Below are 24621 nucleotides of genomic sequence, written 5' to 3'. Positions count from 1 at the left end.
CATTAAAAGCATTATGGTTTACTATATGATTTACACAAATCATAAAACCACATATTATGCTTAACCTCACAACAATGTCACTGAATATTATAGGAATGGACTAGGACGTATTTAAACACCCTTTTATAGTTTTAGGGGGATATATGAAACATATAAACTAGCTCATATATAAACATATATATTAGCTACGCCCCCACAGTGACTACCCTTCGGTTCATGATTAAGTTGGCCTATTGAACCTAGATCTTGGGATCTCCAGTCAACTAGGTTAGGTTTCCCTCATGTCCCTTTTTCCATGGCTTTAGTCCCATTCCACAACCTGATCTCTTATAAACCCACTGGTTGTTGGATCCAAAATTATCTTTGACTTCGCTAAGTCACCAACGATAATTTAAATTGCGATCAGTTGTTCTAACGTGTTCTTGACTCACTAGTCACTTTTGCCTTTTAGTCAATTCATAAGACTTATAACTCGTGATCTCAACCTGGATCCAGTTATGTACCTTGTCTTAGAATGACATGAAACTCAATTCATGGCTGGACACGTTTTCACCATGCCTTTGGTGTGTCATGACTGACATCTTACTAGATTTTGAATCTAACCAATTGGCATTCGAGTCCAATCTACTTGATTGACTCCATATAACCATTGTGTACTCCACTTGGTCATGCATTTGCAATATATGCAAGTCACCCCCACATTTAAGTGTAACTGGATAGCATCCAAATGGGGTGATGAAAGGTTCTCCCTTTCATTTCGAGTTTGAGAAAACTTCTCAACTACTATTTCCACATTCAAATGCAAGTCACCCCCACATTTAAGTGTAATTGGATAACATCCAAATGGGGTGATGAAAGGTTCTCCCTTTCATTTCGAGTTTGAGAAAACTTCTCAACTACCATTTTTTCATACCCTAAAGGGTTTGTTTCTTAAATGGTTCCTCCCCCCACATTGCTTGCATTTTAATGAAGTTATATTTATAGTTTTGTTTATCACAAAATTCGTTCTTGTGTCATCACATATTTTGAATGTTTAAAGTTAATTTAATCTCCGTCGAGCATATAAATTAACAAGTATTAGTCTAGCATGCTTTAGACCACAATACTCTAGCATGTGAACAGAAGATGCATCATTCTGAATCTTCACAACCTTAAGAGATAACGCACTATCTCTTTCGAACATTCGTTTCTTAGTTTAGACACAATAATGAAATTTATTTCACCATTCCAAAACCATCGGTTTTTAGGAAGGCCTCAAAACCATAGTTAACTCCATCCATTAGGATCATAACTCGTTTGCCTTTTTATCTCCAAGGCTTCACCATTGACTTCCTAAAGACTTAAACATAAGTCTTAATCCAAGTCACTTTGATGAAAAATCTTTGTATAAAATCACTTGAGTCTTGAGATATTGCCAATTAGATTGACTCTCAACAACAAAGCATTCACGTATGCCTATAGTGATATATACATTTACATTGTTGTTTCATTAATACCATGTATTGGGATACTCTCTCAAATTGAGGACCAAGCCTCCACATAGTTTAAACAACATTGATGGTGGTAGAAGCATCTACAAGTCCATCACTATTGTAAATTTCCGTTAATAAATTTGCTAAATTTATTAAAATCATTTACAATGATAACATATATTTCTTTCATATGTTATATTCTTTGAAAACTTACATGTGCATTTCCATGTTGATGCTCTCAACTTAGATGACATATCTTGTTTTCGTGCATTTCATCTCAAACCATGCACCGCGTTTCTCACGAACTCGTTATACGTTTGATGTTTGATGTTTGATTTGTGACTTATTACATATCATGATCACAACCCGCTCGTTGTGTCCGTGTAAATTAATTTTTACACTTTGTACCAAAATGTGTATCCTTTTGACAACTTATTAGTAGTCAAAATAACGGATACACCAATGATATCTAAACATCAAATCCCAAAGTGTTATTATTTTCAACACACTTTAGAACGAAATAAACGCAATTACATCGTTCTGTCATGTTTTAAGGTACTCCCCCAATGGAACACGTATAACTTGTTTCGTCTTGAAACTCTAAACTTGTATAATCACAAGTTGTCCAAAAAATATAAAGTTGTTTACAATTAACTACTCGGAAGTAATTGAGCAACTTATTATATTTATAACAACATCGAGTTGTTTTTCCCCAAATAGTCTATTCGAGACTATTATATGGTTGAAGACGTTATACTTCTCGTGGAAGTATCGAATCACTTATACTTTGCAAAGACATGTTTTATTCGTTCAAAACATTTCTCATTTTTGCAAGTGTTTTAATATTAAACTATATATTTACGTTTTGATTACAAATCAAGACAATAAACCTTATAATAGTTTAATAAATAAAACAATTTCAAACTCGCTCGTTTGAAAATAAAATGAATACACATCGTTTTAATAAATGGTTTATCATATTCAAACCATTTCTAACCGATGTTAGATAATAACGATTACCAATCGTTAAAATGAGTGGTTTGTATGATAACCAATTCTAATATGCTAATTAGAATTTAAATGTTTAACAAACATTCAAAATATTCGGTTTTTATAAAGTAAACCGGTTCTAACGCGCTCGTTAGAAATAAAACGAATACAATTATTCACTTTTGGTTTAAATGGACGTTTTCTAACACGCTCGTTAGAAATGAACACAAATCTTTTCTAACACGCTCGTTAGAAAATATATAAAACGATTACAAATCATCTTAAATAGTTTATCATAGTTAACCCGGTTCTAACCCGCTCGTTAGAAATTAACGATTGCAAATCGTTAAAATAGTTGGTTATAAGATAAACTAATTCTAATACGCTCATTAGAAAATTAAACGATTATTTATTGTCATAAGCCGTTTTGGTTTATATAAAATAAACGTTTTCTAACCCGCTTGTTAGAAATAAATAATTGACAAAGTCGTTAAATCGTTTCTAACACGCTCGTTAGAAAATAAACAACTATCAAACTCTTTAAATCGTTTCTAACACGATCGTTAAAAGTAATCGATTACAAAATTTGTTTCGAAGTTTATAAAAAATATAAACTATTTCTAACACGCTCATTAGAAATAAACAAATAAAAATCGTTTAAACGTATGTGGAAAAAATTCCGTTTCTAACTCGCTCATTAGAAATTAAATAGTTTAGACAAAACCGTTACAAGGTTTATTATCCAAAATAACTGTCTCCAACACGCCCTCGGTAATTAGTTGAAATAATAATATTTTCTAACACGCTCGTTAGAAAATCTAAACATATATTTTCTAGCACGCTCGTTAGAAAATCTAATCGTCTTTTAACAAGTTAGTTTTACACAATCATCGTATCTAACACGCTCATTAGATATAAAAGATGATATTAAAACTTATTATTCTATAAAATTCTAACACGCTCGTTAGAGATAAAAAGTTTTAATCTTGTTATTCTTTCAACATCAACATTTATTTCTAACACGCTCGTTAGAAAATATTAAAACTTGTTATTTTATAAAATAATTACTTTCTAATATGCTAATTAGAAAATCAATATATTTCAAGACATTTGAAACCAAAATTAATATACCAATTAAAGTTTCTAACCGTTTTAAAACAAAGTGTAAGAATACATAAATGTTTTAAAACTTGTAATTTTTTTTAAATAATTATTTTCTAATACACTCATTAGAAAATATATGTGTTTCAAGACATTTGAAACCACTATTATTTTACCAAATTACATCTAACATTCTCCTTAGAGAATTTCCAAGGTTCATACACATTTTATGGGCTTACAAAAATTACCAATTTCTAATTCGCTCATTAGAAAAATTAGTATTCCAACCATTCAAAATACATATTAATTTTTGTATAAAGTTCGTGTTATCTAAACATGAACAAAACCCATTATCTTCTTGAATCGAATTGTACGGTTTTATAACACGGTATTCGGATTAAAGATTGTACTCCAATCATCAAAATTAATCCGACTCATTGTACTAAATAAATATTTCCCAAAATATTTATAAGATTTTAGCAAAATCTCAATTCAAATTTTAACTTTCGTGAACCTAAATTCTCGTAGAGAAGGGATTTAAGATTGTAGCAACAATCTTCACGAAAGTCTGTTTTAAGATTGTAGGAACTAAGTTCACTTTTTATTAAAATATATTACAAAATATATAATAACGAGACTATCGTTATTTGTGGGAAACTATTCTAGTACAATACCGGTTACATAAACTAAGTAAATAAAAGTAATATACAATTTAATTGTACCAATCTTGATCCAAGTCGATGTCTTTAGAAGAACTGCAACCGCACCTTCTTGTACGAAACTCCGCTGCAAGACAAGCAAAATATGGTTGACGATTTTGGTTGAGGCACGTGTTCGACACGCTTCCCTTAAAACAGATTCTGCGCCTCCTCTCAGACGGTCTGTCTCCCAGGGTACAACAACCGGAACAGTATGTGTACTGCCGGAGATGGCACTCACGCCCGAGATCACACCGGGTATCAGGGTGTTTAGAATTGTTGATGGAAATATGAAGTTGTGAATAATTTAGAGAATGCTCTTCTCTAAAATCTCATAAGATGTAGAGATTGCTCTTGAGTATCTTTCCTTATCCTCAAATGAATAAACAATATTCATTTTATAAAGAGATACATCAAGACTCATTCAACCCCTTAATGTTTGTCATAAATAAGGTCATTAATCTTGTAATTAACAAGATAATTAATCTTGTAATAACAAGAGTTTAAACTCTAAATTAATGGATATTAAGTGGTAGTAAAAACAAAACTGCCATTCAACTTGTGGCACCAGTGGAAACCGTCTAACATTAACTCTCTAGTAGGTAGACTGGTTTGAACGGTCTAGTGCGCATGCAGGCGCGCCTTAGTTGAGCCTACACTACGCTTCCGCGGAGACACACCTTTTTGCACCACGCGCTAATTGGATGCCACTACGCATACCAGGACGCCACCTGGTTATGTGCCATCCATATTCGTGCGCCACTTGCAGTCTTCGCCATAGCCAATGACGTGCGCCATGCGCCATGCCAAGGCATCCACCTACGCCACCCAAGGGTGCGCTATAAGCGGACCCGCCATGTATCTGACCACGCGCTCATGGGCAAAAATACAAAGGCGGCGTGTGAAGTTCAAAACGCACCACATTGGGCTTATAGCCCACATCACGCGCGCATATGTGCAGGTGTGGTGCACCCTTTGGTCCCCACTAGTGTTTGCCTTCAAGGAGTGCTCCTCCTTATATACCACTTTAAGTTTTGTCATTCCACCTATGTGGGACAAGGTGACAAATCTCAATCCATTTTCCTCATCTTTGTTTGTTCCAAACATACAACTTCAAGCTTCGATATCTCATTCATCTTAGCTCTATTTGGACATAGTTTGAACACAAACCCATAAATAATTATTTATACAACACATATATAAATATTATTGATGTCCAAAATATTTAGTGAAAAACTCATTTTCACTAAATTTCCAACAAAATTTTAGCTGAAATATAGTAAAGCTATAGACTTATTCAATGAAATACAGTAAAGCTATAGAGAAATTTTAATTGAGTTATTCCATTTTCTTCTTTCTGGTCTAATCTATGTTTATTATATATGAGCCAGCCAACGCCCTATGATCTTTAAACAAAATATGATGGTAGTTTGAGGTTATTAGAGTATGGAATTTTTGAAGTTAAGTTTTAGTTTAATACGAATCTAATCAAGGTTTGATTCACTTTATTTCTTTCAATCTCTTGTTTTATCTTTTAATTACCTTCTAATTTTTATAAATAAAATATTAAGCTTTTGAGTGTGGTGCGTGGAAAGGGGCATGGTCTTACGTGGCCTTGAGCCACGACGTGGAAAACCATATAGGCCTTGGCGTGAAGAATTCCACTGCTAGAGAAGTGATGGGTAAGTGTGCCATGGAGGAGGTGGACGGTGGACCATGCTTGAAGGTGCCAAGCAAGGAGGCGTATTCAACAGGAGTACTAGAAAGCAAAACAACCTGCACCGCATATGTGAAAATCATGTGACGCCTATGTGGCGCTTTCACACCCGTTCTACAATTAGAGCACACCACATAGCCTTATACTTACTTACATACGAACATTCTTTTACGCTCAAACTTAAATACCTAAAATTCTTATTTGTATAAGCTCACATTAATCTATACTACTATATAATAAAAGAAACCATTTTTTGGACACGTGTCATCATATTAGGCCATGTCTTATGGATAATTATTATTTTAGTTTAATTTCTTCTAATTAATTATAGATAATTCTCCTACTAAATATTATTTAGTTTAATTATTACTTTTATATTTATCTATTTACTTCAAATTCAAACTTAGTTATCTAATTTGATATTAGAGTAAATTACGATTTTGGCTCCTGTGGTTATATCACTTTTACTCTTTTAGCCAAAAAAAAAATTAACATCTGAGCACTCAACGTCTTTTTTTCTAACCCTTTTGGACCCCAACGTCATTTTTTCTAACCCTTTTGGCCCCTAAAAGTAAATGGATGGTGTTAGTGTTTGGGGCCAAAAGGATTAGAAAAAAAGACGTTGGAGGCTCAGACGTTAAAAGATTCATTTTTTGGCTAAAAAGGTAAAAGTGTTATAACCATAGAGGTCAAAATCGTAATTTACTCTTGATATTAACTATATATTTGAAAGTTTTGTTTAGTTTAGTATCAAATAGATTTTACGAAACTTAAAATAAAATTAACTAATATTATTTATCATTTCTACATTTACAAGTTTTAAATAAATGATTAAATTTGACTTCGTTACATTTACAAGTTTTAAATAAAGGGTTAAATTTATTGATACTTCGTTAACAAAAAAATTATTATATCAGTTTTATTACATAATTTATAAATAAATTTGTCGGAATTGGTACCGACATTTTATCACTCAAAAAGATGTTGATTTACTTCTTGAATAACATATCTTCTTTTCAAGAACCATCTTCACAATCACCATATCCATCGCGTACCGAGTATTATCCATTAGTATATTGAAAGATATGATTTTTTTTATTATTGGTATATAAAATTAGATTTAGTAAACCCGTGTAATACACGTGGTTTTTTAAAGATATATTTTTTATTATTTACTATACAAAATTACATTTATTCGACCGGTGTAATACATGAGATTTTTTAAGATATAACTTTTTATTATTTGATATATAAAATTAGATTTATTCAATTCGTACAATACACGGGGTTTTTTAAGGATATATATTTTTTATTATTTAGTTTAGAAAATTACATTTATTCAACCCGTGTAATACACATATTTTTTAAAGACGTAACTTTTTTATTATTTGGTATATAAAATTACATTTATTCAACTCGTGTAATAAATAAGTTTTTTTTTAAAGATGTATTATTTTATTATATTTAGTAAACAATATTACATTTATTCAACCCGTGTAATACACATGATTTTAAAGATATAATTTTTTTATTTGGTATATAAAATTATATTTATTCAACCCGTATAATATGATTTTTATAGATATAACTTTTTATTATTTAGTATATAAAATTATATATATTCAACCCGTGCAATAAAGGAGTTTATTCGACCCGTGTAATACACGAGCTTATAACCTAGTTTAACTTATAAAAGAATTTCTACTTGCATTAATTAATGTAATATATACAAGCATTTCTATTTCTATTTACTTGACGATACAGTTTCAACAAAAATTCTACTGATAACCAACAAATATTTCGATGATTTAAGCAAATTTTGATGATTTAAGCAAATAGAATGAGAAACCAGATCTGTAACTAACAAGCAGGCAATTAATTTAATTTTTCTAACTGGCGAAATTGCTTACAATTTTAATAATAAGAAAATAATTGGATGTTTTAAGGAAAGAGAACTGAGGCTCAGATCTGTAGTTTGAAGATCAGGCAGGCAAGAGGGACGATCACCGCCATGGCTACAACACCGGTTGCACCGTAAGAGCAAACAAAATAACTAAAAAGCCCTTGTTGTTCCTCTCACATACCATCCGGGTTGCCCCGCCAAGATACGGGTCGAAGTTAACCAACCCCATGGCTGATTACGATGCTCGGATATACAGAAATCATTATCATCATCGCCTTCTCATATTCATCTTAGAATTTGTGCATACACAAACAAACAAACAAACAAACAGTAACATACATACATACTTTCATAACAGGGATGGTAGATACCAAAGGAGATGTGGACAAAGGGATAATCAATTAAAGGGTCATCTTATTGGTACACCACAAGATCGTAGCAGGTATATAAAAAAAGAAGGAAAAGAAAAGGACGGAAAGGGTTGTTAATTTTAAGTCAAAATGGGGATGAAATCATGGGCTCAACATCATAAGATCAGATCAGATCCGATGATGACGTGGCAAGAGAGGGGCAACAACCCTTAGAAAACTCCCCGTCTCTCTCGCCGGAGCCTCGTTTCTCCGAGCATCTTCTTCAGATCCACATTTTTTGGGTTGCTTGTCTTCTGTAACTGTGTTTTTTATGGAAGTACCATAAAATTCCATTTCTGTCCTTGAGATACTAACGAACGTGGGTTGGGGGTGGGCTAGGACTGGGCTGGGCTGGGCTGCACAAGAAGCGTTTCATAGTAACCTTATAAGTCAACTAATCTATTTGTGATGGAAAATGAGATAATTTTTTCAGAATAAATTAGGTTAGAACCCTGTGTATTACACGGGTTGAACAAATGTAATTTTATATGTTAAATAATAAAAAGTTATATTTTTATGCACCTTATATATTGTACGGATTAAATAAATGTAATTTTATGTATCAAATAATAAAAAAAGTTATATCTTTAAAAACCATGTGTATTACACAAATTAAATAAATGTAATTTTGTATACTAAATGCTAAAAATGCCGTATCTTTAAAAAAACCCGTGTGTATATATATATATATATATATATATATATATATATATATATATATATATATATATATATATATATATATAGAGGCCGGTTAACGTACAATACCGCTTATCATACATTATGTACGCGATGCCCTCAGCCGTACGATCTTCAATCGATCAAACGCGAGCGAAACTAATTTAAATGATTAAATTAATCATTTTAATATATCTAAATCATACCAGGAAGGTTAAACGTCATTGCGAGGTCATAAATCTCTGTAATTGACCGATGATAGTTCAAAATCAAACCCTAAATCAAATTCAAAAACCTGAAAATCTTCTTCCCCAACCTCCCTTCGTTCCTTTTAGTGCGATATCGATAATAAGAACTACTAATTTGGGAGTTGTAAGGGTCAAACGGAAGAAGACTGACAATGATCGACCAACAATCGAAGAAGATGAACAGTAATACACACACAGATTTTTCACATGCGATATTCAATTTTCCACATGCGATTCTACACACCCCATGCCATTTTTCACATTACCCCATGCCATTTTTTCACATGCGATATTCAATTTTCCACATGCGATTCTACACACCCCATGCTATTTTTCACATTACCCCATGCTAGCCATTTTTTCACATGCGATATTCAATCTTCCACATGCGATTCTACACACCCCATGCCATTTTTCACATTACCCCATGCCATTTTTTCACATGCGATATTCAAATCTTCCACATGCGATTTTGTCCATCTACACACCCCATGCCATTTTTCACATTATCCCATGCTAACCATTTTTTCACACCAGATCTGCACCTGATCGAACGGCTGGGATGATCGCGTACGTATCGTATGATAAGCGCATTTGTATTTTACTCTTTACCTATATATATATATATATATATATATATATATATATATATATATATATATATATATATATATAGGGTAGGGTTCATGCGAGAACTACCCTTATTGCGAGAACCGCGAGAACCAATACGAACAGGGGCAATTTTGTAAATACCAAACAACTTTTAAAATATTGGACTTCAAGCACAAACTAAATTACATTTAATACATATTTTCACATCCACTCTCTCTAACCTCTGATTACATCCAGATCTCTCAACATTTTCTCAACATTCAACCTGAATCTCTCAACAATTATCAACAGTCCGTCCCTAAATCTCTCAACAATACTGAACAGTTCATCGATTACATCATCGTCTCGAATACATCATCACTTCACCGTCATCAGTTCGGGATATTGAAGCATCTGGATTGAGAATTTATCCCAGATCTGATATTTTACCAGCAGATGGTCATATAATCGAGGTTAGTTCCCAAAGTTCATCCAAAATTAGTCCTATAATATATATTATGAACTTGATCATCGATCGTACATTCTTCATCCATTCGTAGTTAGGGCAACATGATTATAAGCATTGTGCATTTTTAATCCTTTCGTAATTAGGGCAACGTGATTATAAGAATAGATGATTCAATGAATGTGTCATAGTAAATTTGAGCAAATAAAGTTAATAATGTCATTCATGTGCATAGTGAATTTGAGTAGATTTGTTTAGGATACATGTAGATGATTTTGTGTAATTAGAATATGCTGGTGTTGTTGTTTTAGGTAATGCACACGTGCATAGTAAACTTGGGCTGTTTTGTGTAAGATACGTGATTTTGTGTAATTAGGATTTGATGGTGTTATTGTGATTTTGTGCAATTAGAATATGATGATGTTACTGTTTCATGTGATGCACATGTGCATAACAAACATGAGCAGTTTTGTTTAATATACGTGTTTATGATTTTGTGTAATTAGATTCTGTTGATGTTGTTGTTTAAAGTGATGCATATGTGCATATTGAATTTGAGCACATAACATTGAACTTTACGTATGGATTGATTTTAAATATCATTATAAGAATATGTGATGCACATGTGCATTTTGATTCACAAGTGCATAATGACAATGACATGTGATGCACATGTGCATACAGATGCACAAAGTGCTAGATGCACAAATGCATATCGTTTATGATGATGAAAAAAAAGGTGTTTAATGAACATACTAATTGAAATTACATTTTGGTTGTATTATATTTCAATTATTACTGTAGGTAAAAAACGGAAACAAGCGAAGAAAGTAACATTTGTGTTGAGATAGAATGACGAAGGGGCAACAAAACTACCTGATGATAAGGAAGGTGAATACAAAAGTGTTTAAAGAAAAACCAAAAAAGGTTGGTTATTAGTCGATGATGCAGTTGGTAGTATATGCACATGTGCATCCAATTGTTACTTTCATGTTGAGCAATGTTGTTTGATGTCATGTGCAGTTATTCCGGGAGAAAGAAATACAAGGAATAGGACAAGTAAAAAAAGAAATACAAGGAATAGGACAAGTAAAAAGCACGATGTGATGGATAACAAGGGCGACGAGACGGTGGAAAACTTCCACCATTAATGAAAGAAAGTTGCGTAGAACGTGTTATATTGAAAATTATGGTTGTTTTTGTATGGTGATTTATATATTAGTTATTTTTTATTGATAATTTAAATTTGTTTATTAGATGATGACAACTATACGATCGTTAATTCATTAATTTGATGTAATATGGTATAGTATATGTTGGAAATGCACATGTGCATAAGGTGAATTAGTATGCATAGTGGTGATATATGATGTGTTTCCGGATGATTATAATCAGTTTACAATGTTCTCAAATGTTATATGGTGGTTAGTATAGTACATATTAGACATACACAAGTGTTTATTGTTGTGACATAAATGATTATGTTGCCAATGCACATGTGCATATTTATATATTATTATGCATAGTGGTAATGTATGATGGTGTTTGGTATAGGATATGTAGTTTACAATGTTATATGGTGTATGGTATAGTATATGTTGGAAATGCACAGTTACCTATTGATGCGATATGATGAGTGGCATAGTTTATGTTGGCATTGCACATGTGCATAACGTGTAGAGGTAGTAATGTATAATGTTGTTTGACATATTATATGGTGGGAATGCACATGTGCATAATGTATACGTTGCGATGTATAATAGGTGGGTTGAAAATGGAGTACATGTAGTTAAAACATAATGGAATAAAAAACCATGCATCGATAAGTTTAGATGGTATGGTTTCAATGTTGAAAATGCACGCGTTGGGTAATGCACATGTGCATGATGTTGAAACAGTGGACATGTTGGTAATTTATGTTAATTGGTCATGAATACAACAATGAATACTACACCGCTAAGTAGATAAAAAATAAGTCTAAACAAGGAATGTAAAAAAAAAACAAGTGATACTCAATTTATAAGTAGTTCAAGTATTTTTCGGTTGTCCTTCTTTTGAACATAATATGTACTGATGTGTACAATGCTCAATGTAGGATTGTTCCTATATATAAACAAAAAATAAAATGAATAAAAAGAGGATATAAATATCATAAGTAATAAAACATATGGAATGTGTACGCACAATGTTTAAACGGTCAACGAAGTATACATGGTCAACAGTTTATCGGTGATGATCCTAGTGGGTCAACAGTTTATCAGTGATGATTATAGTGGGTCAACAGTTTTTCAGTGATAATTATAGGGTGTTGGAGTAATAATTATAGGGTGTTAGCGTTACGATGCACATGTGCATAGGAAATGTGCTGATGGTTAACATATGATTATAGGGAGATGATTAAAGGGTGTTGGCAATGTGATGCGCATGTGCACGGTTGTGTATTAATGGTTAACAGTACTATTAGTTATGATTATGGGGTGTTGTTAACGTGATGCACATGTGCATGTTCATGTTAATGACGGTTAACAGTTTACGGATGACGAGTATGGGTGTTATCAACATAATGCACATGTGCACGATCAGTGACGTGCACAATCGGTGACGGGTATGGGTGTTATCAACATAATACACATGTGCATGATCGTTGTATTGATTCCCAAGAACCATTACAATATACTCTATTGGTTTCATTAACGGATGATAACAACACAAACCTTTATCAACAAAAACTCGCATTGTGTTCAGGTTCTATTTTTCTTCAATCTACATAGAGAATGATTTACATGCACTTAGTTCCAAAAGACACGTTTGAATATCTCACTGTACAAAATACTTGTGACAACTAAATAGAATCTCTACGAGGTCAAAAGCAACATATTCATTCATCATAATCTGAGTTTGAATCCTCATCAACTCGTCATGTTCCCCATTTTCCTGCAATTAAGGTTTTGCTTGGTGAGTATAAACACAGTTGCTGCAATACCTATATTATATAATATGGTAAAATAAAACTGATGGGTGGAAACAGTATTCTACATTAGCAAGAATCACTATGGGTATGAATGAGTTTGATAGTAAGTTGGTACTGCAACAAGTATAATTAGTTAATTTCTTGATACATGTTGCTTGGGTAGGTCAGACACAACGTGTAACGGGTCAACACAGGTCGGGTTAAATGCTGATTCTCATATATTTTCCCTAAAATCTGACACACCCTTTTACTATCAATCTATTTTTACTCCATCAAACCAAACACCACTATGTTTCAAAGTAAAGAACAAGAGTTACGGTGAGAATAAAACATGCGCACCTTTCTCTTAGCATAGTCTGCCAAAGCTTTCTCAAACTTTGCTCGTTGTTCTGTCACAACGTTATAGTACTACACCTTCTCCTATAATAAAATACCACATGCCAAAAGATATTAATACTGAGGTGTCGTTGCTCAGCTACACCCAAATTTGATGGAAATACCAAGTACGTAGACACAATTTATAACTAAATAATAAAAGTAATCAATATATGAATACACACGCAAAAGATGACTCTTCAGCTAAGTTACAAGATACTACTTCAAACCACTCTACTTTACTTTTTGAAACAACCACCAAACTACCAAAATGCAAAAACAAAAACTATAGTTTAGAAGAATAAACAATCTGGAACTAAAGTCTAAAAGCACCAAATCCGGTGGTCTTTTTAGAATGTAGATTCCCACAATTTGTTCAAACTTAAACCCACGTGTTCTTGCAAATTGTGCGTAAAATCATGAAATAACTTTGACAAACTGAACATTTTGATGTTGCTTCCTGTCACTTACATAATCCATAACCAAATCTAGCATTACCATAATTTATCAAAATTTCTCAATTTTAAGGAATCCATATTTTTTGTTTATATGTAGAAAGTACCTCATTTGACCTCGTGTGAGTGACCATGATAATCTCTAAACTTATCAAAATTTCTCAAATAATTAATAATGTAATAAACAACTGAAGATACAAAATTTAAAACAATACAAACCTCATAAGTCATGGTCTTCCACTTCTCTCCACAAGCCTTGCCAATCTGCAAAATGAGTTCGTAGGCACATACATGTCAGGTGGCAGAACAAAGAATACGATTTTGTTGAAAAGTTATGTAAAAAATAGTCGGATGATGAAGAATAGGTTATAGTGAACACCTCATGCATTGACTTGACATCTGGATTTCGCTCTTCGCATTGACTTGACATCTGGATTTTGCTCTTGGAATTCCTTACGAAAATCCTCCCTTCAATATTTGAAATCATAATGGTTACACAAAAAAGAAAACCATGATACATTAACGGAGAGCGTTATGAGAAAGAATCAAATGGTTATGTAATCCTAATTTTTTTTAATGTAGAATCCATTCAGAAAAATATTAAGATTATTCAAACACATGTTTAACTATTTGTGACAAATGACCGATAATTGCACTTAAAGTAATCCATTCCAACAGTATCACTACTTTCGCTACTATATCCTCTGGGATCAAAGATTAGAAAGTTCAAATTCTTATTACTACTGATCATGCATCAGAATGTAATGGGTGCAAAGGACCCCATAGTATTACTTTACTTTCATGCATTGCAAGTGGAAAAAGATTGAAAGCTTATATCAAATGAGTTGACCTTATATAGGATCCACTCATGTTCCACAAGGGCCACTAACCTATGAGTACTATTTGTGTTTGCTTTTTGATTAGCACAACTTCATAATTGCTGTTGGTTTCATTCTAGGGTTTAGGGAAAGTTTATATACATCCAACCAATCTCTTTCTTCAAGTCACTAAACCCCAGAACACCTAGATTTTTCCCAATTTATACATAAATCTATACATCCAATTCAGTTGGAATTTAAAGTGCACACACATACACATATGCAGGGGATTAAATCACAAAACTAAAAGAACACATACAGGAAATAGAAGAAACCATTAACTTTAATAGGGACCCAGTTAAGCCACTCGAAAACCTTAAAATCCGACCCAAAGCAAGCTTCTTCCAGGACTTTTCTAGCCGCTTGAACTGTGAGCCCATCAGATTGACGAGGAGGGTATATATGTGATGAATCAGAAGATGCCATATGTATCACAAAGGGGTTACAAGTGAAATTATGTTTATTTGTAAGTGATAGAACAAATAGCAATATAATCAGAGTGAGTAGACGTATAAGGACACTTACAGTGGGAATTGGTAACAACATAGAAATTGGTAACAGAATGGATGTAATAAAAAAGTATGTAATTTGTTGTGATTACCGGATAAATGATGTATTCAACCGAGTAATCGTAGAAGGAGGAGCCGAATTAGTTATTGCAATGGTGACTTATTAGCAGATGTATGAATGTCACTGGATGAGTTGTCGTCGGAGGAGTTGTCAGCGAAGGAGTTATCACGGTGGTGGTGCGGTGGTGTCGGTGGTGTCGCGGTGGTGGCAGAGGTGATGTGTCGACGCGGCGGGGTTATCAGGGGAGTGGTAGCAGTGAACGATGATTTGAATGAGGATGTAAACCCTAACTATTTGAACAGAACGAAGATGGAAGATGTAAACCCTGTTAGATGGAATTTCACTTTAATTACAAAAATGCCATGTGTTCACATTGGTTCTCGCGGTTCTCGCAATAAAGGGTGGTTCCTAACGGATCCTTATCCTCTCTCTCTCTCTCTCTCTCTATATATATATATATATATATATATATATATATATATAGGGTAGGAGTTGGCTACAAAGCCTACTTTTCCTACAAAGTGTAGGAAGCAATCTCCTTTAGACATGTGGCATTTAGTTATTTTATACAAAAGGGTATAATGGTAATTGGATAATTATTTTAATCATGGAAGATTTATTATCCTAAACAAATTAACGAGTTATTAAAGGAAAATGCATATCTCCATTGATTTCAAAATCGACTATAATATTTTATATCATGATGATCGCAAATTCATATTCACATTCCATTATTTCTTTAAGGTGTGTTTTATCAGTTTTTTGTTCTTCACTCTGTGTTATATCAGTTTTCACATCCCCTCGTTAATTTCGAAACATAAAACACATCTATAATTTTCTAGACGTTGTCTTTTATCTGTTTCTGGGCTCTTCACATTGTGTTATATCTGTTTTCATAATTAAACACACCCATTGCACATAAAACACACCAGCGTCTGATATAAAACACAACAGTGTCTGAAATACACAATATAAAACACACCAATGTTTGATTCAATGTTGACATACTAGGGTCTTAAATACACAATATAAAACACATCAGTGTCTTAAATACATAATATAAAACACACCAGTTCGGAGCTGTGAGGTTTAAAACATAGTAGTTTCCGAGGAGAGAAGATAGAAAGAGAGAGAGAGAGAGAAACTTGCGAAAATGATGGGGAAGTTATGGTATGACAGTTATTTCTTTATTTTAAATGAATTAAATGACACATTTGTCCTCAATTAATTAAATTAGCCTATTTTTAAGACAAATATATTACCAAAATGCCATCAATATAATCTCAACCATCAAACACACTCATCTAATGGTCAAGATCACTTCCTACACTTTGTAGGAAAAACACACTTTGTAGAGGAACCCCACCCTATATATATATATATGTGTGTGTGTGTGTGTGTGTCAAGGATAGATTAAGTGTACCAAATAATAAAAAAATTATATCCTTAAAAATCCCGTATGTTACACGTGTTGAATAGATTGAAAAAGAGTTATATCTTAAAAAACCATGTGTATTACACATATTAAATAAATGTAATTTTGTATATTAAATACTAAAAACGTCGTATTTTTAACAAACCCGTATATAGTCGGGTTAAAAATCTAACAAACAATAAAAGAATTATATCCTTAAAAACCTTGTGTATTACACGTGTTGAATAAATCTAATTTTACATAGCAAATGATAAAAATTTATATCTTTAAAAGCTTCGTATATTACACGGGTTATATAAATATAACTTTGTATAGTAAATAATAAAAAAAAAGTTATATTTTTCAAAACCCCACATTTTACACGAGTTGAATAAATATAATTTTGTATACCAAATAATAAAAAAAGTTATATTTTTAATAAATTAGGATAACATTTAATATTAGTTTATTATTTATATATATATATATATATATATTTAATATAAAATAAGTAGGAAAGAGACATATTTGTTTTAAAAACATATTAAATTAACAATTTAGATTTAAGGATAATATTTTATTAAAGTATGATAAGACTTAATATTAATTTATTTTTTATTTAGTTAATATAAGATAAATATAGATTTGAGGATACATTCAATGAATGTCACGTGTCCAAAAGTTGGTTTCTTTTATTATTGTAGATAGAAGATTATTATTTTGGCGCATGTAGTTTAATCCGTTTAAACCCTTTCTGTCCAAAAATAATCTTTTAACATACCAGACCCTACGATTGCATTTTCTAAACAGTTTTGGCCCCTAACACTAACTATGTTAATTTTTTCTAGTTAATCATAAGGGTATTATGGTCCTTTTATAGCTTAGGGGCCAAAACCATTATAAAAATTCTATACAGGTTCTTACTAAAAATTCCAAACCGAGTGGGTTTCTGTGAACTCAGTAATTGAGGCTAGATCAAGGGCGGACTTAAGGGTAGCCCAAGGTGGGCGGGCGCACCCCCGGGGAAAAAAAATTTTAGTGCTAAGTTCCGTCAAAAATCTCATCCGCACCCCTTGAAATTTTTCGTCCGCACCCCTTGGAATTTTCCGTCCGCACTCCCTTGGAATTTTTTGTCTGCACCCCTTAGGTAAAAAGTGTTATCAATTTATATTTTAAATTTTTTTTAGTAAACTCTTATTTTTTTTAGAAACACTACCTAAATTATATAACTTTTAATACCTAAATAACTAAACCCAGATACCCAATACCTTTAACTAGCCCACTACTAAGTCTTAGCCCAATAAACAAACCCAACAAATCAACAATATTTCAAACTAAAATAAAATAAACAAACCCAAAACCTTACATATTCTCTCCCGCTCTCTATCATCCCTGCACGCACGCCAGCGATTGTAACATCAGCCACAACAGCAGCCACATACCTCCGTAATCAGCCATCATACCACCGCTGATCGAACACGGGTAAGTTTCTTTGTTATTTTTGATGATTTTTAGTTGATTTTTTGATGATTTTTGGTGGGGTGGGACGAAACCGGTAGCCACCGGAAGTGAATTTTTGATGGCAGGAGACATGTGTGCTTCGATATGTTATTTTGTGGTGGGTTATATATGTATATTTTGTTAGTGATGATGATATTTTGTCTTTTTGGTGGGTTATATACGATCAGACCTATGTTTTTTTTAATGGTGTATATGATGATTAGATGTTTTTTAGTGTGATTTACATTTTAATTTCTAGGGCTTGAATACTTGATACATTATGTAATATCTTATGGAGCCATGAACTTATAGATCAATTTGTTTGTGATAGCCGATAGGAACCATGAGTAGGGACATTATGACATGATTTCTCAAGAGGAAAGTTAATATATCTTCCGAATTCGTTGATGTGGATACTCTTCCTTCAGATCCTTATGATCGCAAGCCGATTGAATTATATTTTACTCGAACTGACCCGATACAAACCAACCTGATACGAACCATTTTTTTTTACTTATATACCTTGGGGCCTAAAATTTTTAAAAATGTTCCGCACCCCCATGAAAAAATTTATGAGTCCGCCACTGGGCTAGATCCCCCTTGCGCATAACTAAGAATTATAATGACTGATATTTATGATTGTAATGTAAAGATATCTTATATAATTGCACCACCATGACTTAAATATGTACCCGTTTAAAATGAGTTATGAACTAGTGATAGTTATTCTCTTAACTTCATGACTTAGATATAAAATCCTACGCAAAGAAAAAAAGAATATATGCGACTCTAGTAGTTCCTGTATGAATTGGCAGCTAACATAGCTTGTCAATAATACGTAACTGAAAAGTGCATATATGATCCATGCATTTTTATACACGTTATTGCATTGCATATTAAGTGTTTATTGAATGTACGGATATCATTATATAATTCAATATTTTGAGTTGTTTTTATGTTTGGCAGGTTCGAAGAGAAAATAAAATTCACTAATTTGAGTTGTTTTTATGTTCGGCAGGATCGAAGCGGTAAAAACTAGAAGGTTGAATGTATATAACAAACCATGGGACATGGGTAACTCACGTTGCCCTTTGATGCTCCGACGGTAGTGTGAATTTTGGAAAAATTTGACGTGTTTTCTATTTCTTTAACCCTATAAGAATTTTCTAGATCCGCCACAGCCGTGGGACATCAAATTAAAAGATCATTGGTGTCAAACCGGAGAATCGGGAGCTGACTAAATTTGATGGACTTACTTAGTATCAAATTGATGTTAAGTGAATTCGAGTGACTACTGTGAAGTAGAGATGAACATATGGTATTTGGTACCGGTATTGTAGTGATACCGAATTTCCCATACCGATGGCACTTGGTAATTGGTACTGGTACTTTACAAATACCGAAGAGTAAATTGCCAAAATCGTCCCTAAGGTTTATTTAGATTTGCCAGATCCATCGAAAAAGGGTTTTTTTTCTCACCTGAATCACAAAAATTTAAAAATAGTTGCCAAATCCATCCAAAGAATTAACCCTATAACAAAACTAACTTAAATAGAGGGATAATTTGCTCATTGTCTTTATTTATTTAGTTTATCTTTTTTAACCAACTTACATTTCCTTGTTTATACCATAAACCCTAATTTCCATTTCATACTAGTGTCAATGAATTCACTTTCACCACATCCAGTGGCGAAATTTGAGATTTCTGACTGAAGGGTCGAAAGAATCTAAAAAATAAAATACTATGCCAACAAAGTTAATCAATGTGTTAAAATTTAATGCCTACAATAAATTTCACTGTGTTTTAAATTGTTACGTTTGTTGTTTTTCTATATATTACCATGCTAAAAGAATCTAAAAGATTATGTCTAAATTTTAAAACATAACATCTACATAAACTTCTCACAATTTTTGGAAGTTTTGGACTTTGTAGTCAAAACTTACCCTCTATTAGTTAACTTTTATATTATAAATTATACTTTCTTAAAATTTCAATAAATTATATATATTTTTTTAACGACCAACAGAGTAGGCACGGCAGTGAAATTACCAGTAAAATCCGTTTAGCTCAAGGATCGAACCCAGGATTCTCTGGGTCTCCTATCATTGCCCATCAGTGCCTCACTCTACACCAAGTGAGAATTGAACCTGCATCTCCAAAGAGAAATGCAAGCCTTTCACCACATGATCTAGAGATCGTTGGCTCAATACATTATATATTACTTTAATCTTTTACATTATAATTTTAAATTTTTTTAAGATATCAATAAAAATCAGAAATCATAAAGAGTTGTTTAACCCATAGAGTAAACTTTCGTTATGCTCCCTGTGGTTTGGTCATTTTAACGGTTTTACCCCAAACCAATTAAAATTGTCATTTTCCTCCAATAGTTTGCTATGGTTTTTCCATTTTGCTCTCTGCGGGGGGCAAAATAGAAAAACAGATAATTGGGATGGAGTTAGAGGAAAGGAGCAAAATGGAAAAACCATAGCAAACTATTGGAGGAAAATGGTTATTTTTAAAGGTTTAAGGCAAAACCGTTAAAGTGATCAAACCACAGGGAGCAAAACGGAAATTTACACTAACCCATATTTGAGAACCCAAATGGATATGTGTTGGAATTTTTAAAACGAAAACGAAAGTTGGGTGGATATATAATTTGAAAATAGTATTGGGCCTGGGCTTTAAAAACCCATTTAACGGCCCAAACATCGAACGGCTACACTTTTGAAGCATATCGGAGGCCAGCCAGAGGTTGAATACTTGAATTGAATCAATTGAATGGCGACATCAAAATTTGTAAAGCGATTTTAGATCCAAAAACCAACTGGTTCGCTGCTGTGCACAAGAAAACAATCGAAAGTCGCCTTCGCAAATACGGTAAGATTTTCAACATATTTTGTATATTTTTAGGGCATTTTGGTAATTTAGTGATGTTTAGGTTTGCGATATGATGATTTGTATGATCCGATGGAGTCGTTGGATATTAAGGAAGCGTTGAATAGGTTGCCTCGTGAGATTGTTGATGCCAGAAACCAGCGTCTGTTACGTGCTATGGATTTGTCCATGAAACATGAGTATCTTTCTCAAGACCTTCAGGTTTGTATCTTTTTGATTTCTGTGGTTTTTGATTGTTGGTTTATGTGGTTCTCTATTGTTTAGGTGATTGATGTTGGTTGTAAAGATACAATTGTATTGATTAAACATTTTAATTCATGAGTTAAATGTCATTTTAGTCCATGTGGTTTGGGTCATTTTGCCAGTTTAGTCCAAAGGTTTCATTTTTCACCTGTGGGTCCAAAAAGGTTTCGCCGTTGCTATTTTAGTCCACTGCGTTAACTTCATCCATTTTTTCTGTTAACGAGAAGGCCAATCGGGTCATTTTTTATGGCCGAATTGCCCTTCTAGTTAACAGAATTACATATAAAATGACCGAATTGGCCTTCTCGTTAACAGAAAAAATGGATGAAGTTAACCCAGTAGACTAAATTGGCAACGGTGAAACCTTTTTGGACCCACAGGTGAAAAATGAAACCATTAATGGCCAACCACAGGGACTAAAATGGCATTTAACTCTTAATTAATTGTTGTGATTTGATATAATGCACGATTAGACGCCGGGCGGCATATAGTTAAAATAAGCATGATGTGCGGTTCTAGGGGGGGGGGGGGGGATTTGTTGTCCAATAGGCTGTTTAGGTTTTACATATAGGTTATTTAGATGTTAAACTACATATTTGGGAAAAATGATATTAATAAAGTGTAGGAAAAGCGGTGCGGCTCAAGCGTTTTAAAACCAAGTCTAATATTAAGAGCAGTTTGTAAACTGTGTGTGATGTATTTTGTTATTGTTACTACAGGCCCAGCAGACCCCGTTTAGGAGTTATCTGAGTGACATGCTTGCCCTGGTAAGTGGATAATCATTTGGATATATATATTTACATTAGAAACTGTTTATTTCTATTGTGCTACTTGTGGTTTCATGTCCTTGTATTCTTGACTTTTGCACACACATCGACTATTGTATTCTAGTCATATGACTGAATGACTGTCCTGGTTATGAAATGTTGGTTTGCCAATTTTTACTTTATTATTTCATCCTTGCTAGTTTTTTTTTTTTTTTTTTTTTTATGTAGGCAAGGTCACATCTGAAGATATTGAAACAGGACCTGTAGAAAAGCTTTTAAGTTTAGTTAAAGTAGCGTGGATATGTTGCATGTTATCTTTTCTTACGCATTCAATCATTAGACCATCCGTACTCGAGCGTGTTTTGGGCGTTTTTTTGCCCAATCTCGCCCAATCACGCCCCCATACGGCCCCCCGGGGCATTTTTGAATCAAAAATTGCATTCGGTGTGATATTTTCCACGCCCTTGCTCCCATTTGTTGTCCAATCACCCTTCATCTTCCTATTCTTTGTCCAATAAGATTTTTTGATGGTTTTTGTTTTGTTTAATTATATTACATCTCATTTAACATAATGCCTCACATCCCCACTACACCCACTTTAGAAAACGCCCCATAATGCCCCATTGCTGATTGGGCTGCCACATGGCACAAAACGCCCAAGGGTAAAAGCATTACCACTACACATTGTCTTATAAAGGGCATTTAAGGCAATAGAGTATTTTTTTTTTTTTTTTCATTAATAGAGCGAAAGGATGGTTTCTTTGCTGACTAGCATGCACCAGCTATCAAGCGGTGGTTTGTAACTTTATAATTTGATGACATTAACTTTATTGGTAATGAAGAAGTTAAAATACGATGACATTAGAAAAAAAGATATGCATTAGGATGTATCATTTCTGTTGAGCAAGTCTGCAAAGGTTGATTGTGATATGGATCTATGATTGGGCCGTTAGTGGGTCTCATTTTAAGTGTTGGTTGGGTTTTTATTTGGGCCTTAGGATGGCAATGGGATGGATTTGGATTGTCCAGTTTGTTCGGCCCTAGTTAGTATTGTGTTTTGGTTTGGTTTGGTTTGGTTTGGTTTGGTTTGATTAATGTTCCAGGATTGGCCAATGTCTTTGTATTCCGTATTTCCATCAATCTTTTTATTAATATTTTTTTCCGGGTACCTTCCCTTTACAAAAAAAAGGTTAAGTGTAATGCACATTTAAGTATCTAAGAGCGGCACTAGAGGAACTAGCATAGTTGTATAATGAAATGAAATCTGTTGCAACCGCAAAAGCTTTTGGAGCTTGGGATCCTAAAAGTAAAAAGAAATGCTGTTAAAAAAGTAAAGCATCTTTCGTCCCTTATATAAGTTATTGTTAATTATCTGAAACGAGGTTTCGACTTATGAATCACTACTGCAGGTCGAGAGGGAGAAAGCAGAACGCCAAGCCTTGGGAGCATTGCCTCTCCAGCAGCGCACCATACCCTAGTTTCTTTCTTTTATCATCTCCCAATCACTTGGCGTTTTGAACTATAGCTGTAATAATACTGTTGTTACTTGCTTGATATTATTTCCATTTATGCTCGGCCAGCATGCTGTTGATGGTTCATATTTTCAATATCGTCTAATGATGTAAGCATATACATGTGTCGTCGCATGTAAAAGTTTATGAAACTTAAATGGTTTCTTTTTTTGACTTTGATTCAGAATAATTTGTTTGCCATTGTCGTTGCTTGCATGTTTCCAAAATGTTATTCTGTGATTTCAGTTTACAGTAAGTTTAGTTACAGCTTAAAATCTTTTGCTATGCATACATTCAAATACTTCTTGGTATGGGCTGATTTAAGATATAAGATTAATGAGTTGACAATACAAATCAAGTCATAAATCTGATTAATCCTAAGAAGGTGGGGTATGGTGGGGCGGGGGTTGGGCTTGGGTTGGGGCATTAGTTGACACGTGGTTTCGGGGGCAGACATGGGCTAAACCCACATTCAACACGGTATGGTAGGGCGGGGGTTTGGTGGGCTTCGCTGGGCTGACCCGCTGGGCTATTTGAATATTATTTTAAACAACAAATTTAATTTTTTTAATATTTTTAAATAAAGAAAATTATAAAAAAAAAATCCTAACTTTTATATTTGTTTTTTATCTCTTCTCTCAGCGCCAAGACTAGTTGTAACTCGTCACCTTGTAGGTGATCAATGGGTTGGGATAGAAATTTCAAATCATCCCGTTTTTGTTTCTGGGCATCTCTAGCGGCATCTCTAGCTTCTTTGCTCTTTC

The 24621-nt window shown here is 33.3% G+C and overlaps 1 protein-coding gene and 1 pseudogene across 1 annotated transcript; one reads left to right on the top strand and one right to left on the bottom strand.

Annotated features, from left to right (window-relative positions):
- Positions 1 to 13063: 13063 nt before the first annotated feature.
- LOC110864117 lies at positions 13064 to 15379 on the bottom strand (annotated as a pseudogene).
- Positions 15380 to 21041: 5662 nt separating this feature from the next.
- Positions 21042 to 24058, top strand: LOC110865759 (cytochrome b-c1 complex subunit 7-2, mitochondrial). The gene is made up of 4 exons (XM_022115072.2): positions 21042 to 21318; positions 21380 to 21537; positions 22299 to 22346; positions 23756 to 24058. Exons 2-4 carry the CDS (start codon positions 21409 to 21411, stop codon positions 23822 to 23824), a joined length of 246 nt encoding a protein of 81 aa, XP_021970764.2. The 5' UTR covers positions 21042 to 21318; positions 21380 to 21408; the 3' UTR covers positions 23825 to 24058.
- The last annotated feature ends 563 nt before the right edge of the window (positions 24059 to 24621 follow it).

The sequence above is a fragment of the Helianthus annuus genome, chromosome 6 (assembly GCF_002127325.2).
Source record: "Helianthus annuus cultivar XRQ/B chromosome 6, HanXRQr2.0-SUNRISE, whole genome shotgun sequence".
In the NCBI taxonomy this organism is placed as follows: Eukaryota; Viridiplantae; Streptophyta; class Magnoliopsida; order Asterales; family Asteraceae; genus Helianthus; species Helianthus annuus.
This window is presented reverse-complemented; position numbering and strand designations above follow the sequence as displayed.